This window comes from Cibotium barometz, chromosome 60 (genome assembly GCF_041138505.1).
Source record: "Cibotium barometz isolate CiBa-2024 chromosome 60, ASM4113850v1, whole genome shotgun sequence".
Lineage (NCBI taxonomy): Eukaryota > Viridiplantae > Streptophyta > Polypodiopsida > Cyatheales > Cibotiaceae > Cibotium > Cibotium barometz.
Genome location: NC_141105.1, coordinates 17208696 through 17226791, shown reverse-complemented (window position 1 = coordinate 17226791; position 18096 = coordinate 17208696). Strand labels below are relative to the sequence as shown.

The window sequence follows — 18096 nt, the reverse complement described above, 5'->3', positions numbered from 1 at the left end:
GCTTTATTAGAATGATGTAAATCTGAAAACAAATACAAAGTACTTGACCTTTTCTTGGCTGGAAAACCTGCCCTTGACCTTCAGTCCTTCACCCCTTAGCTTTAGCAAACCCTTGGCTGTCCTGGCCCTTGAATGCTTGATGCTCTTGGTGAATTATGAGATGGATGAAAGGAATTATGACTTGGGCTTTTATACCCCTCATATCATGCAGTCGGCTGTCTTCAGGACAGCCTCACGACTGTGTTATAATAAATAAATGTTTTCACACTTTAATCAAGTGTTTTCACACCTGTTTAGAGCCTGTCCAGCCTGCGCAGCCTTCTGGGACAGCACCCTGGCTGCTGGGCATTCAACGCAGAGGTGTGGGACTGCCCCCCACACCTGGCCGCCTTCTGTTCTAGGGTTTTTACCCTCTGTCGGCTGCCTGTCCAGAGGCTCTGGAGCTGGCCGACTGCCCCTCCAGCCCTTGCCTTGGCTGGTGGGCAAAGTCTTGGGCCCTCCTGGCCCCTTGGGGGTGGTTCTACACCTCCCCCATGCCCATCTAAGTATGCACATGCAAACCCTTGTCCTGGGGTAGCCCTATGGGCTGACCCCATCTCTACATGCAAACTACATGCCTACAGATGTCTGGCATCCAGTTGCAAACCAGATACACAGCACATCCGACATCATTCCAGAGGGAGACTCACAGCGCGGACTGGCACTGCTTCATGTGCAGGACAATGCACACCTGACCTTGGACTCATGTGCAGGACAATGCACACCTGACCTCGGACGACTGAGATGGATCCCTGGCTGACTCGTCCCGGACTGGGCTCACATGGGACCAGTTCACCATCCCAGGTCCTGCACCTTCTGTACAGAATGTCTACGTGGCATCCAAGTGCGGGATGCACGTGACATCCCCTTCTGCTTAACTTGACGGAAGCTGCATAGCCTCCAAATAATCCGTCAATAAAGCCGGATAGTCCTCGAAGAATTCTTTGTCGAGCCATACCGCTTCATGAGTTCCTCGGTCCTGAAACTTCGTGAGGAACTGTCGTAGTCTTCGGCCTGAGCCATGCTTGAAACGGTGCAGAAGGATCTGTTCTGGAACCATGACTTCTGCTTCATCAATGATGTCTGGTTCCGCTTCGTCTTGGACCTCTGAAGGGGGTGGACCTGCATATGGCTTTAACCAACTGACATGAAATACATCGTGCATAGTCCAACTCGGAGGTAGCTTTAACTGCATAGACACCTCATTAATCTTTTTCCGGATGGGGAATGGTCCGAAGCTCCTGAAAGACAACTTTGGGCATCGCTTGCCCACCTGCTTTAATCTTTGCTTCATAATCCGAAGATATACCCAATCTCCTTCCGAAAACTTCATGTCCCTTCGGTCTTTATTGGCCTGTCGAGTGTAGGCCTCTTGTGCTTTAGCCAATCTGTCTTTAACGGACTCTAGGATCTCCTGGTAAGACTCCGTCACCCTGTTCGCCTCCGGTACTGAAGACGACGTCCTGGTTAACAACGACTGGAAAGGTCTTCCAAACGCTGCCTCATATGGAGTCCTGCCAATAGCTGAAGAAAAAGAGTCATTCAACACAGCTTGAACTAAAGGCAAAAACGATTCCCACTTACCTTGCTGATCGTGGACATAACACTTCAGCACATCAAAGGCCAACTGGTTGTATATCTCTGTCTGGCCATCTGTCTGTGGGTGGAATGCACTGGAAAAATTCAACTTAGTACCAAAATTATCAAACAATGCCCTCCAAAAATGACTGGTAAACTTGGCATCTCGGTCTGACACTATGGTCCTAGGAATCCCACCAATCGGGTACCAATGCCGAATGAATAACTGGGCAACATCCTCGGCGGTCACATTGGCCCTGCAAGGAATAAGCATAACAAATTTGCTGAACCTGTCAACAATAGTCAAACACTGTGTATTACGCTTACTCGGACTGGGAGGCAGATTTGTGACAAAGTCCATCGAAATGTCTTGGAAAGGACCCTCAGGAATTGGCAAAGGCTGTAACAACCCTATCTTCTTTCCACGAGGAGCTTTCACCTTTTGACAAATGTCACAGCGTTGTACATATGTAAACACATCACGCCTCATCTTTGGCCAATAGTATTGCCGTTCTAACTTCTCCAGAGTCAAATTCATGCCCCTATGACCACCTGTAATGGCGTCATGGGCATCATGGAGAAGAGCTGCCCGGAATGATTTCATGACACACAGTCGGCCTTTGTAGTAAAGCCAACCATCGCGTATCAGAAAATGGCATGGTCCTGTGGCATCCAATGCCTGTTCCCACTGTGTACCGAATTCCTCGGAATCCGCGTACGTGTGCTTCATGTCTTCTAGTCCTGTACCAACAAGGTCTAGTCTAGTGGTCTGAATCATAGATACTTGTCCCTTCCTGCTCAAAGCATCGGCCACTGGATTGGCCTTTCCTGGAAGGTACTCAATCATGCCACCAAACTGCTGGAATATCTGACTCCAGCGGTGCTGTCGATCACTCCACTGTGCACTTGGCATCGTCTGAATCCAGCGCAATGCCTGATGGTCAGTGCGGACCTCGAAGTCACGGCCATACAAGAAATGTTTCCAATGTTTCAAGGCCTGAATGACTGCTAGGAGTTCACGATCGTAGACTGAGTAATTCTTTTCGGCGGGCAGTAACTTACGAGACATGTAAGCTACTGGATGACCATTCTGTTGCAACACACCTCCAATTGCGATGTTACTCGCATCGGTGATCACCTGAAATGGTTCGTCCCACGAGGCAAGGGCTAAACAAGGCGCTTCTGACAAAGCCACCTTGAGGTTCTGGAATGCCTCCAACGCTCGTGGAGTCATTCGAATCTTTTGCCTCCTTGTTTTCACTCCCTTTAGCAGATCGGTGAGGTCTGCCGAGAGATCAGAAAACTTGTCAATGTGGGTGGAATATGCCTGGCATATACCCACAAATGATCTAATGTCATAAGCAGTCTGAGGTACTTCCCAGTTAACAATCTCGGCCACTTTAGCCGGATCAAGTCGAATGCCTTCGGCACTGATTATATATCCCAAGTAATGTACCTGGAACAGATAAAATTCTGACTTCTTTTCATTGATATAGAGCTCGTTGCTTTCCAGCAACTTGAGGACTTTCTCCACATCAATGTCATGCTGCTCAACTGTAGCTGAAAATATGAGTATATCGTCCAGAAATATGAACACACACACTCCGATCAACTCCCGGAAAATACGCATCATCATGCGGTTAAATGTAGCTGGGGCGTTCGTCAAACCAAATGGCATGACCACAAATTCATAGTGGGCCTGTTCTGTACGGAAAGCTGTCTTGGGGATGTCCCCCTCAACAATCCGAACCTGGTGGTACCCACTCTTTAAATCCAATTTAGAGAACACCTTAGCTCCATTCAGCCTCTCGAGAATATAGTCAATTCGAGGCATCGGGAATCGGCTCTTGATAGTCAGCTTGTTGAGTGCACGATAATCGACACACAACCGAGAAGACCCATCTTTCTTCTTGACAAACAAGATCGGTGCTGCAAATGGCGACACACTGGGGCGGATGAAGCCAGCTTGCAACAATTCTTGGAGTTGGCGGTCCAACTCCGATTCCATTGCCTTAGAAAGGCGATACGGAAACTTGCTCGAGGGTTCCGAGCCTGGGAGGAGGTCAATCTTGTGATCCTCCGGTCTGGACGGGGAAAGCTGGGGAGGGAGACTGTCCCGAAGAAAAATCTTCTGGAACTTTTCATGGAGAACCGAGTACTTCTCGGAAGCACTGGCCACCGTCTGGGCTGTCTGGACGTAAATCATCGCACACTGTGCGCCTTTCCTGACTACTCGCTTAGCCTGCAAGTGGCTTATGAGCGGAAAGTTTGGAATACCTGGCTCACACTTAATGGTCACAGGGGTGTTTGACACATTCCGATCAATCTGGAACGTGTGCTTGTCCCACTTGACATCAGGAAGGAACTTGTGAAACCACTGGATACCCAAAATTATGTCTGCTCCTACAAGAGGGGCAACCATAAAATCACGCACAAACTCTATGCCCTGAATGACTAATTTAGCACCTAGAGCTTCATACTTGACGCTCGTAGTCATACCTGTGCTAAAACCCTCAACTTGTTTGTCCACCGGAGTGAGCTCGAAACGGGCACGCCTAGCGGCCTCTTCCGTGATCACATCCTCCGTGCTGCCGCTGTCAAACAAGACAACGACTCTCTGGCCACCTATGTAGCCAAAGGACTTGAGCAATTCGTTGCGCTCATACTCCTGGTCATGGGCGCCCTTCTGCTTATCTTCGAGCTCCCGGCTAATAATTGCTCCAACTGAAGCACCGGGGGTTGAAGAACTAGGGATAGCCACTGGGGTCTGTGTGGGAGCTGTGCTCACCACGGAAGCTGTGGAGGCGGCGGCGGGCTTTGGAGGCTTCTTCGGACAATCCCGAGAAGTATGTCCTTTTGTGTGACAAAAGTAACATCTACCCTCCTTCCTGTACTGAGCAAGCTCCTCAGCACTCAACTTGCCACCTGTCTTGCCGGCCTCCGCTTTCTGGTCTGGAGTAAGCTTAGACGCATTGTTCGAGTTCTTGGAGCCAGAGGCTCCCGGGCTCTGTCCTAGGGAAGACCCCGTCTGGTTCTGGCTTTTGCCCCCCGAGGTGTTAGCCTTGGGAGAAGCCGGCTGGGAAGTCTTGGGCTTGCCACCATTGTGTTTCATTTCTGCACTCTGCGCAAGCGAGAGTGCGTCCTCAAAGGTGGCTGGTCTAAACATACGCACCTCCCATTGGATGTGCGTGTCCAGGCCATACAAAAACTGCCCTTTCTTGTCCGCATCAGATAAGCCTAATTGTAGACACAAGGTCGAAATTCTATTGGCAAACTGAAGGACTGGTTGCGCATTCTGACGCGCACCCCTGAACTCGTCTTCGAGTCGCTCAAGGTAGTGGGGCGGTAAAAACCGCTGCTTAAGGTCACGGACGAACTCGTCCCACCCATAAGCTGCCATACCTGATCTGGTGTGGGCATGAGCCCACTGAGTCCACCAAGGAATGGCCTCACCTTCCAAATACCAACCGGCTAAGATCACTTTGTCAATATCTGATTTCCTAACTGCGGCAAAGTAAGCTTCAAATTGATGTAACCATGAATACAGAGTAGTGGGATCGAGTTTACCATTATACTTACTGAAGTTCATTTTCTCGGGAAAATGATTCGAGGGCGCCGCCGGTGTCAATCTGGCATCCAAAGCTCGGAGGTAATGCTCGTGTTCCACTTGTCGCATGGCTTCGTCTTCTCGTTGTCGAATCTCCAATGCCAGTATCTGCCTCTCAAGCAAGGAGCTTGACTGCGGCTGTGACCCCTCGAGAGGGTCCCTGTGACGAGGATCTGGTATCTGGGGTACGGAAGGAGAGGGAGGAGGAGATGGAAAACGCGACGCTGGAGAGCGAGAACGCTCCTCCAGAGCCAAAATCCGCGCCTTCTGCTCGTCCAACTTGGTTGTCTGGTCTGCGATTGCTCGCATCATCTGCTGGAACATGTCTTGTACACTCAAGCCGGGTGCCCTAGCTGGGCTGCCTGGTGCACTCTGGTCCCATGGTTCTGGTTCTCTCTCGTCGCCGAAGTTCGCCATAGCGGGAAAATGCAGTTCCTTTCCGGAACGCAATCTGACCATCCACTATCTGTGTGGGAGACTTCCGGAGGCTTCCGGAGGCTAAAAACCAACCGTCCTTCGAGGGACATGAGTCACTCCGAAAAGGGTAGTCCACCGGCGTCTAAAAACCAACCACACGAGCGAAAAATTTTCTGGTCTTCTTTGCTGAATCTTCGTCCTTGAAGTAGGCTCTGATACCACTGTAATATGCGGAAGCTTCGGAGAAGGATCGGTACTTCAAAACTCAGAAAACAGCACTCTTTTCGCGACGGAATTAACGCACAAACTGAAAGACGATGTGCAGAAAATAGAGAGAGAAGGGGGAGATGGAGAAGGACACAATATTGGGTCCCAATTACCCTCTGTAGGGCCCCCACCACGGATGGTGTATTTGCTTTATTAGAATGATGTAAATCTGAAAACAAATACAAAGTACTTGACCTTTTCTTGGCTGGAAAACCTGCCCTTGACCTTCAGTCCTTCACCCCTTAGCTTTAGCAAACCCTTGGCTGTCCTGGCCCTTGAATGCTTGATGCTCTTGGTGAATTATGAGATGGATGAAATGAATTATGACTTGGGCTTTTATACCCCTCATATCATGCAGTCGGCTGTCTTCAGGACAGCCTCACGACTGTGTTATAATAAATAAATGTTTTCACACTTTAATCAAGTGTTTTCACACCTGTTTAGAGCCTGTCCAGCCTGCGCAGCCTTCTGGGACAGCACCTTGGCTGCTGGGCATTCAACGCAGAGGTGTGGGACTGCCCCCCACACCTGGCCGCCTTCTGTTCTAGGGTTTTTACCCTCTGTCGGCTGCCTGTCCAGAGGCTCTGGAGCTGGCCGACTGCCCCTCCAGCCCTTGCCTTGGCTGGTGGGCAAAGTCTTGGGCCCTCCTGGCCCCTTGGGGGTGGTTCTACACCTCCCCCATGCCCATCTAAGTATGCACATGCAAACCCTTGTCCTGGGGTAGCCCTATGGGCTGACCCCATCTCTACATGCAAACTACATGCCTACAGATGTCTGGCATCCAGTTGCAAACCAGATACACAGCACATCCGACATCATTCCAGAGGGAGACTCACAGCGCGGACTGGCACTGCTTCATGTGCAGGACAATGCACACCTGACCTCGGACGACTGAGATGGATCCCTGGCTGACTCGTCCCGGACTGGGCTCACATGGGACCAGTTCACCATCCCAGGTCCTGCACCTTCTGTACAGAATGTCTACGTGGCATCCAAGTGCGGGATGCACGTGACACTCTTCTTCTCCACGCCTAGGCTATGGCGGCTTGAGGAAGACGCAGCCGTAGCGGAGGCGTTACAGCCGTAGATTGCATGATGTAGAGCTATCTCTTGGCATTTATGAGAAAGAGCTCTTGGTTGTAATTCATGCACTTACTATATGGAAACATTACCTTCTTGGGGCTGATTTCACTGTGAAGACAGATCACCAGAGTTTGAGATATTTTCTTACCCAAACTAAGTTGTCAGAGAAGCATATGAGGATGGCCAATTTCCTCTCTGTTTCATTTTCAAATCTTGCACACCTCAAGAAAGAAGAATGTAGTGGCCGATGCATTGTCACGAAAGTCGTATGTAGCAGCTATCTCCGTTGCCTCATGGAGACTCGTCTGCCATGCGTGATTTGTATCATACGGATGCTGATTTTGCCACTATTTGGGCTGATTTGATGGCTGGTCATGCACATGCCTCATATGTGATCAAAAGGGTTATCTCAGGAAAGATAATTGTCTCTGTGTGGTGTCTAACATGAGGCAAAATATTTTGGATGAGTGCCATGCTCCATAATATGCTGGTCATAGAGGCATAATGCCTACTACGCACATGATTGAGCAATATTTCTTTTGGCCAGGTATGCGGAAGGACATAGAGGCACATGTACATGCATGTATCACCTGTCAAAAGGTAAAATTTGATAGGCAAAAGGCACTAGGTTTGCTTCAGCCATTGCCTATTCCCACGCAGCCATGGGAAAGTATGGACTTGCCACGCACCCAATAGGGTAATGATGCAATTTGGACAATTGTGGACAGGTTTAGCAAGCAAGTTCATTTCTTGCCGGTCAAAAAGACCATCAAAGCTGAGCATATGGTTAAAATATATCTTGCACAAGTGTTCAAGCATCATGGAATGCCGAAGTCCATTGTGGGGAATAGAGATCCTAGGACTACAAGTCTCTTTTGGCCTTTTTAATTGATAATATGGGCACCAAATTGGACTTCTCATCAGCTTATCACCCTCAAACGGATGGGCAGAGTGAGGCTGCAAATTCAGCCGTGTTGGATCTCTTGAAATGTTATGTGGCGGATCAGAAGTCTTCTTGGGAGAAGTACTTACCGCTTGTGGAATTTGCATACAACAACACGGTACATGCATCTACGGGAAAGGCCCCGTTTGAGATTGTTTATGGTAAGGTGGTTTTGCCACCCATCCTTCGCACAAAGGATGAGATATTTGCAGTTGATGAGTATGTAAGAGACTTGGATATTGCTTTTGCTCAGGTGCGGACAACCATTGCAAGGTCACAAGACAAGTATAAAAAGGCTGCTGACAAGCATAGAAGGCAATTGGATGTTAAAGAGAATGATTGGGTATTGCTGAAATTTGAGAAAGCAAGACTTGCAAAGAGCCCTGGCAAAGAGGGTGCATATCCTAAGCTTGCAACCAGGTATTATGGGTCTTTTCGAGTGATCGAGAAGATCAATGAAGTGGCTTTCAGATTGGCATTACCTAGTGCACATATACAATGCTTTTCATGTGAGTCTCCTTCGCAAGTATGTAGGGCCGGAGCCCAGTGAAACGATCATTGAGAATCCACCAGAAGTGGATGAGCTTGAGGAGATCTTGCACCCATAGCAGATTGTCTATCACAAGGAACGCAAGCTTGCTGCAGGCAAAGTTGTCAGGCGTTACCTTGTGAAGTTTAAGAACCATCTTTCCATTGATGCTAAATGGGTAGATGAAGAGTTCTTCAGAGATTGCCCGCATGTGCTTCAGACATATTTGGATGCTTTTCAGTTGCAGACAACTCTTTAGAAGCCGGGGGGGATGTCACCATTTGGCCACCCAATTGGTCCACCCATGCTTTCTCATCATGTATGTACATTGGACTAGTGTCCATGGCAGTTGTATATGCCGAGGATTGATACTACTCATGTGATACCGTGGACTTGGCTTTCCGTTGGGATTTGTGCCTCCGTGTACATGCCCGGAAATGCTTGGTGGATTGGTGTTCCATTGGGTCTGGTACCTCGTGTACTTGCCTGGAGCACGGGGATTGTCCATACCAATGCTGCATTGCATAGCATCTTTATGTGCTTGCTTGCAATTGAAATTGCATGTTGTTTTCATGCTTGCTTGACCAATGTGTAGTTCCGGGTAAGGGGACGCCCGCCCGCGGACCGTGCGTGTGAAACTATTTGCTGACATGGTTATGTGGCATGTGACAGGTGGTAAGTATTGGTCATAAACCTAGCCTTAGGAGTTAGCACTAATTTATAAGTGAGTGCGTACACACTTCATTAAGTTTTGGGCGACCAAAACTCACTTATAAATTATGACCAGCCCGGTGTTCACATACACTGATGTGCCGAGGTGGACATAACCCAATGTCCACCGCCCAAACCTTATTCCCTTTGTACAAAGGGAGTAACCAGCCATGTGTCCACTCTAGCTTGCTCCACAAAGCTTCGTCTGCCACCTACACTGGACAACTCACCACCTCACTCCTCCTCCTCTCTCTAGAGATTGGCGCTTTCTTCATGAGGGCTGTTGGGCTGCATTTTCTACACATTTTCCTTCCCAACTCCATTTCCAAGCTTGCTAAGGTGTTTTTCAAGCTTCCAAGAAAGTTTCCGGATGCTGATCACTCTCCTACACACTCCCAATGATTGAAATTCAGCAAAACAGCTCTCTTTATTGCTGTATTTTCTGGTCTTTTTGCTGAAAACCCTAATTTCAGCCCTCCTTTCTCAAGTTGAACCATAGGGGAAGCTTTCCCAAGGGTCCCTTCATCCTCTTGAAGACTTTTGTCGTGAAGAAATGCGACAAATTGAAGATCTCGATTCTCAACACTCCAAGGACTTCCATCGCGAAGACTTCCGCTGTCATCGACTCTACTTGCAATTGGTAAGCTTTAATGCTTAAATATGGAAGCAAGTAGCAGGAGGGAGGAACCGGATTACAAGATCACATACCCTGTGTAGTGTTCTCTTTTCCTACGTGCTCTCTTGCAGATTGTTGCCACCATGTGTTGGTGGAACAATAGAGAGCAGATGGTAGGGAACATGGGCACTTGAGAGGGTAGTGTGGATTGCAAGTCTACATCGACAACCACTTGTTAGCAATACTGTATTCATATGCATTGGTATGGAAATCTGGTCAAAAATGCCCATGACACTATGTACTTGATTCTCCCAAGATCAATTCAGCTCCAGTCGGTTGCCTTCATGGTTCTCTAACCTTGCAACACCCTTGACAGATTTGCTCAAGGGCATGAAGACCAGAAGACAGAAAGTTTCAGACACAGGTAAGGCTTTAGAGGCTTTCTAAGGCAGCTTCCGAAGCACCAGTTCTTAAGCTCGCATCATGGAATGACCCTTTTGAGGTAATCACCGATGCCAATAATCTCGCAATAGGAGTAGTTTTGCAAGAAGAAGGCAGACCAGTGGGTGGCGCATTACAGTAGAAAGTTGAATGATGCAGAAAAAAATTATTTTGTATATGACAAAGAGTTGCTAGCTAGGGGTTATCACAGCCTTGAAGCAGTGGAAACCTTTTCTTTATGGAAGGGAACTTACTGTGAAGACAAACCACCAAGCCTTGAAGTGGTTGCAAACTATGCCAAGTGCCTGGTGGAGCGATAGACAACATTGGTGGAGTCAGTTGTTCCGACAATTTTGAGGAATGATTGAGTATGTATCGGGTAAGAACAACCTCGTAGCGGACGCTCTGAGTCACAAAGGTAGTATAGATTGTCGAGAATTCGGAACTCCTTACAGTATGGCCCTTTATTTAGAATCGGGTCTTTACAGCATTCAAGACGGTTTGCTCTTTTACAAGTGTCGACTATGTGTTCTCGGGGAGAAAGGACTGGCACTCCTCCATGATGCCCATGATTCACTTGTTGGTGGTCATCGCGGGATCAACAGTACCTTGGAGAAGTTAAAAAGATCGTTTTATTGGCCGAAGATGTGTAGTGATGTGTACAACTATGTTTCTCAGTGTCCCATATGTCAAAAAGTGAAAGTACCTCATACCGAACAGGCAGGATTGCTTTAGCCATTGCCCGTTCTTGAGGGTCCGTTTCACAATTTTGATGGATTTTGTTGGACTCCTTTCTGCATCTACTGGATCTCGAAATACTCACTGTATGACAATAGTTGTTAGATTCAGTAAATTTTGTATGCTTATACCATACAAACAAATGGCCATAGCAGAAGATATAGCCCGGCTCTTTCTCTGACATTGGTACCGAGTTTATGGTTTGCCAAACGGACCATTACTTCAAATCGAGACCCAAAGTTTACATCTCACTGTTGGTGAGCTCTGTTCGACAACTGTGGTATCAAATTGCAATTGTCCAGTGCATTCCATCCCCAGACCGATGGCCAAACCGAGATTTACAATCAGTTGGCTTTCGATGTGCTTAAAGCGTATTGCCATGATCAACAGTCAAAGTGGGAGCTTCATCTCCCGTTGGTACAGGCGATTCTCAATGACACTCATCTAGTGTTGGCAGAACTCCATATACGAGGCAGAAGATTTTTATCCTTATCACGAGGATGATCTCTCCTTCCTTGGAAGCCAACAAGACAACATAAACTTTTTCAGTCATCATTGAGTCCATCAAAGAACGTCTTACCCAAGCTCAAGAGGCGTACACCAAACAGGCAAACAAATCACGGAGAGACGTCAATTTCAAAGAAGGTGAATGGGTATATTTATTTAAGGGATCATGAAGCAAAGACTCAAGCAAGTGGGCAAGCACTGCCCAAAGTTGTCATTCAAAAGTTTTGGTCCTTTTCCCATCGTAAAGAAGATAAGCGACGTCGCCATGTAATTTAGATTGCCAGACAGTTGGACGATGTACAACGTCTTTCACGTCTCTTGGTTAAAGCCTTATATTGGACCTCCATTGCATAATGTTCCCGAAGAGCAGCAGTCAGAAATGGATGATGAAGCAAAGGTGATAGAGCTTGAGTAGATCCTTCTACATCACTGGAAGCATGGTTATGGACGACGTCTTTGCCAATTTTATTCCAAGTTCAAAGATCGAGGGACCCATGAAGCCGTTTGGCTAGATGAATAATTCTTCCACGAGTATCCATAGTTGTTGGTGGACTACCTCGAAGCTAAGAATCTACCGCCAAGCTAAGTAGGAGGGAATGTCACGTGCACCCATGCACTGTGGCACACAATGACAAACTGGCTCATCAACAGTGCAAGAATCCTGTACAAAAGTAGTACCTTTTGGGATTTATTTGTTGTATGCCGTGACCCCTTTGTGAGCCCAGTTCGAGACATGTCAGGCATGAGCTACGTAGGTTAGTCTCCTAGCCTTACAGTGTCAGGTCAATCATATTATTATTTTGGGAATGGACAGCTGGACAAAAGGAGGCGCCTACTTGAAACTTGGCCAACAAGCTTGGGAAAAGCATAAAGCTAGATTTTGGGCATGTTAGCTACTTTTGGAAGAAAAAGGAAAAGCACATTACATATAGTTGGTTGATATTATTAAAAGGGGGGTGGGGCTTCTCTTTTGAGGCATGTGATTCCATCCTCAACCAAGGCAGTCTCCCTCTCTCGTTGATCAGCCGTACAGTTTCCCTCTCTCTTTGCGCAGCTGTCCAGACTTTCTCTGCATTGGTCATACATGTAGCATGCGCTCAGCTAGGACCATGTGAAACAACGAAGCCTTTCTTTAAACCTGAGTTTAGTGAGTCTTTAGCAATCCTTTAAAACGGCATACATGAATCTAAAAATAGATGTAGTAGAGACGACACCAGATGGGGTCCCAAATTACCCACTGAAGGGCCCCCTTGCAAGCAAGAGTATTTGCTTTATTTCTTCTTCTAGAGAACTGTAAACAAGGTGAACTGTGTCCACAAGACTGAGCGGACCAACTAACTGACTCACCGCCAAACGAAAGGACAAAGCAACCAAACGTTGGGTAGAACTATGCATGAGCTTTAGGCGACTTGGAAGCTATCTTCGAGAGAGATACACCGGCACGAGACTGAGGGAAGGTGTGCTAAATACTCCTAAAGATACTCAGCTTCTTTGCCTTGGGCTGAGAGCACAAGTATGGCTGTAAGTATGCACATGCACAAGCCTAAGCATGCATGCTTGAGTTCTGATGAAGATCTCTGATTTCTAACTGATGATTTATGGACTGAACTGATCTTGCCTTTTTATATGCCTCAGCGAAGCAGGTCAGTTGCCCCTACAGCAAGTCGGCTGGCATAAAGTGTCCACGACTAGCATTAAATGCCAGTCGGTTGCAGCAAACTTCTCACAACTAGCATTAAATGCTAGTCAACTGCTGGAACTGAATGGTTGGCTGGTCAGCTGGCTGTTTGACTGGTTGGTTGGCTGCCTGACCTGGCCGACAAGAGCCCAAGCCACATAGGCCTGGCCGACATGGCCTTGTATGCATGACCAGAGGTTGGCTACCCCTTGCAAGGCTACCCACCTCTTGGGGCTGGCCTTAGGGCTGTCCCCCTCTACATGAAATGCATCTACATCATCTACTGCTATGGCTGACATCTACATGCTCCTGAATGATGAACAGTTGCTGAATTCTCCACAGTGGGTTAAGAGGTCTAGCCCGTCTTTAATGATGTGTGAACTCACGGACTTTTAAACATTATAACTCACTTTATTGATAAAAATCCCATGGTGTTCATGCTGCATAGCCATCTTTTAGGCCAAACTTTGTCCAACTTTCTTTTGTGGAAAATCCCCGTTCACACCTTTGTTTCGCTCAATGTGTGAAACACTGGTCAAGACTAGTGAAGGGACCAAATGGATAAATCCGAACCTTGCTGCTTCCTTAGGAGGCTGACTGGTGGGACTCAATGGATGCTTGGGTTAGCCTTCAAAAAGGGGGCATTGACTTCTCTGCTGCTGCAGATCTCCTTCTTCTTGTCCTTGCTTTTGCCCTTGTTGCTTATGAGATATGAGATGGGTGAGTATGAGTCCCAACCCCTTGTATAGGGATGTTGAGCTGGCTGACTGCTCAAGGTTTACCTGTTTGTATTTTGACTATCTACCAATTTCTAATTGCATGCTAGCCAGATTATATGGAGATGCTTATGCCAATGATGGGTATATGCGTGTGAAAGAGAGGAATAAAGCTGTGCCAGTGCTCACAGGTGCCAGATGTGGAGGGAGCAAATGAGCAGCTTTGCCAGCTGACTAAATACACATATGGGCATCGTTTTGAAAAGAAGGTGATTATGAGTAGGGCTCTATTCTTGAATGTCATAGTGTAGGTTTGACTGCTCATTTTATTAACTACCATGTTTGTGTGTGAATTATCCAGGAATTGAATCAGTACTTTGCTTTCCTTTTTGAGGCAGTTGCTGCTTTGGCACCCTCTGTAGGCTTCAATGTCACGCTTAATCGATTCGATTTGTTTCATGGCCACTTGTTTCTAGCCCAGAGTACAGGAAGACTTGGGATTTTGTAAGCATGGTCACCTTTCTATTCCCTCAATGCGGTAAACCTTTAACCAGGTGCTTAGAAGTCTTGCACTGAATCGGGAGTTTTTCTGTCTCCAGATTCCATGCAAGGGAGTATCCAGCCTTCAACCAGGAGACTTTTCCAGTGCACCTTGGTTATTGTCAAGTAGGTGAGATCTCGTCTAAGGCCATGATGGCACCTTGCCCTATTATGAAATTTTCTGCGCAACTCGAGATTCTGTTGTTGTACTTTTGTTGTATGGTGGGGGATGGCAAAGATACCATGTAGGAGATCTGCTTTCCTTCGTCCATCAGCATGAACTACCTCTAGGGATATGCCATTCATCAACAACTGCCACAAGAATATGGCCCGGCAAAGTGTAATTCCCAGATAGACATATGAAGTAATTATCTTCACGGCCTCACCTCTATACAAGAAAGAGTGTCTGGCTGCCATCTGGCGTGGAAGAAACTTATAGTAAAGACCCTAAGGGTCTGTGAGACCAAAATATAGTTTCATGAGGTAACTATCTGGATCGTGGGAAAAGAAAAGAAAGTGAACCAACTAGCTACATACACAATAGTGATCATGTGAAAAGACAAGATACATGTGTATATGTATATGTATATGCATATGCATGTTTGTATATGTATGTGTGTGTGTGTGTGTGTACATACATACATTAATACATATACATATTTGTATGTATACAAATGTGTGTGTGTGTGTGTGTGTTTGCGTGCATGCGTGTACACACACATACACATGCATGCATAGAGAGAGAGAGAGAGAGAGAGAGAGAGAGAGAGCATCTACTAAAGACCCAATGGCCCTATGAGACCAAAGTGATACAATAATGCCCATGGCATATCTCATCGTGGAACAAAAAATAAAATAGAACAAATCAAAACTCTCATTGATGATTGGAGTGATACAAAACTGTCCATGGAAATCTCATCATGGAATATAGGGATCATGAAACGTGAGAGGAGCATCAGCCCCCAATAGATGGTATACCACTCTCCAAAATATTAAGCATGGGGTTAATGAGTATGGCCGAGGCCTCCCTTAGCTACGTCACGTGGAAAGATAGCTTGATGGCGATGGAGCATGTCTTGGATATGAAGCTGATGAGGGGATCATGGCCAACGTTTGGGGGGCCGGGGGCACGGGGCAATCTGGAATGCGGAGGCCCGGTCCTTGGTAATTCCTTTTAGGCGAGGTGGCTCCACAGCACCCGAGGTGGGTCCACTGTATGGGTGTCCTTCTCTTGGGTCTAGAAGAAGCCGGTGATGGTTGGTTGGCGAGGGAGGGGTCAGGGTGATTGGGTTCGAAGGTCTCTCAAGAAAGTGTCCTTGTGTATGCGGAGCTCGAAGTAGTAAGAGCCCTAGGTAGCGCTGGGCCGGGAAGTCAATGATTTTGAAAGCGGCCATGGAACAGATAGTGAAACATCTCCCGGATCGCATAGCATACTGGATAGCAAGTATGTAATGCTCCTTTGTCTTAACCTCTGTGGGGCATAATCAGCTGATTCTCTCCTCCCTTGGTCTCCAGCTCTCTGGCTTTGAAGACGCGCTTAGCTCTTCCAATCTCCACTTTGAGGCGGTGGGATGAAATCCGCATCTGGCCGATTGCAATCCAACCACCTCCACTGAGAGAGAGACAGAGAAAGAAAGAAAGATATATCAAGCGTCTACTAAAGACCCAACGGGCCTATGAGACCAAAGTGGTACAATAATGTCCATGGCATATCTCATCATGGAATGGAAAATAAAACAGAATGAAAACATAAATATAGCTATCTCACTGGGGTGATACAAAACTGTCCATGGAAACTCGTCATGGAATACTAAGAACATAAAAACATGGGAGCAACATCAGCTCCGAGTAGATGGTATACCACTCTCCAAAATGTCAAGCATGGGGTTGACGAGTATGGCCGAGAGGTCTCCCTCAGCTATGTCACGTGGTTTTTGACATTTTCAAATTGGTTACTGTAGGCTCACCTTTACCTTATGATGAGAGCATGAATCTTCGAAACATATTGTGGCTAGCTCCAATGCCCGATTGCTCGAACAATGGCACAACCATGTCAAAGTGGCTTGCTCCTGGTACGAATCATTCTCACTTATCTTGATTACTTCATGCACTACTAGCTTGTATGAAAGTTTTTTCCCTGCTTTGGATTCACACAGGATCGCTCCTTGTCTTGGATGCCCATCCAGAGGGCATAATCTACAAAGATCTTGTGCCAGATTATGTTGATGTTGTGCGGACTGTATATGAAGGTACTCCAGGGAGCTTTTGTTCTGGTTTTGGAGCTTATTTATTTCCAAGATAAAAGCTCTAGCATTATTTGTTGTGATGTGCTGTCTCTAATCTGTAGTGTTTTCATATGCTTTGCAGATGATTTTGGAGCTGTAATTGTGGATGTCAATTACTTTAGTGCTCCAAATGATAAGCCAGAGGATCGGGTTTTTATCTGCTAACTTATTATTATTGCAGTTGATAAACAATTATTATTATTATAAGCAGTTGATAAACAATTGCTTTTCAGAGCTATTTTGTTATTATTGGTCTTCAATATTTTTTAAACCAATGTCATTAAGTCATCACAGCCAGTAAACAATCATCTTCCTAGTTCATGAATTGATGGAAGGCCATTACATGTCGTCCTCAAAATTGCATTTATGTAAATATACATTTTTACAATTTATGGAAGGAACTGAGAACTTGTTGTACTCTAATGTTAATGGAAAAAGATTTCAGATTGGACACTTGTTTTGTGTGGGGAGATGGAGCTATATATTCTTGAGGGGCATCTGATCTCTTGTTTAACTACTGGCCTTTGAACCGCCAGGTGCAGGAAAAGCAGGAAAAGCCTCATGTAGAGTACTTTTATTTCATGTCGTAAGGTAAACCATTTCGTCATATATCCTTAACACACAAGATTTTCATGAAACTGAATTCTATCCTCAGCAAGGCAAATTGAGACAACTGAAAAAAGTGAACTCAATGTTGTGCAAACTAAGAAGCCATTTTTTGAACGAACACATCTTTGTGGTTGTATGATTTGATATAAACAATCAGTTTATTAGGCTACATTCTATATTCCTATGCATAAAGCATTAACCGTCTCATTGGATACAAGGTGATTAAAGAGGCAAGGTGATTTGTCAATCTCCTGTGCCATTTCTTGAGAATTTCCTATTAAAAGTGAGTTATAAGATTAGGGTCTTGATTACAAACAAGGACTAGATAACTAACACAGCTAACTGTAGATTAGCCACTAAAGCCTTTGTGGGAATACACCTAGTTTATTTAGTTTCTAAATCTACAATGGCACATAGATGTAGACTCCTACAAATTCAAGTACAGGCTACAATACCATTCATATAAACCTAGTTTTTAAGCTTACAACAACGGGATATGTATTCCCACAAATTCACGTACTATAATACCATCAGAGTTACAGTGGAAGTTTAATACCTTGGCTTATAAGTAAAATTCACCCACCGTAGCCTTGATTTGCTTGTTATTTCGTCACCCACAACTTGACCCTTCTTGCTTCATGTGTTGTAGTCGTTGCCTACTGTGTTGCACCATCCTAGCCTCCCGCCTTATCTTGGATCTCACAAAGAAGCATTCCCTTACTTGCATGAGCTCATTGCCCTCTCTGCTATTGCATGGTGAGAAAGAAACACATAGATCCTTAGATCCTATGT

General features: G+C 46.2%; 1 protein-coding gene across 3 annotated transcripts in view; it reads left to right on the top strand.

Moving 5' to 3' along the window:
• LOC147605061 (T-box protein) overlaps window positions 1-17148 on the top strand; it is a 41354-nt gene extending 24206 nt beyond the window's left edge. For all 3 annotated transcript variants that reach the window (XM_086794002.1, XM_086794004.1, XM_086794003.1), the window contains 6 exons: window positions 14062-14139; window positions 14232-14374; window positions 14470-14540; window positions 16372-16482; window positions 16567-16659; window positions 16778-17148. In XM_086794002.1, the coding sequence (XP_086650128.1) occupies window positions 14062-14139; window positions 14232-14374; window positions 14470-14540; window positions 16372-16482; window positions 16567-16659; window positions 16778-16860 (579 nt within the window). In that variant the 3' untranslated portion in view covers window positions 16861-17148. The remainder of the gene's footprint in view (window positions 1-14061; window positions 14140-14231; window positions 14375-14469; window positions 14541-16371; window positions 16483-16566; window positions 16660-16777) is intronic.
• The last annotated feature ends 948 nt before the right edge of the window (window positions 17149-18096 follow it).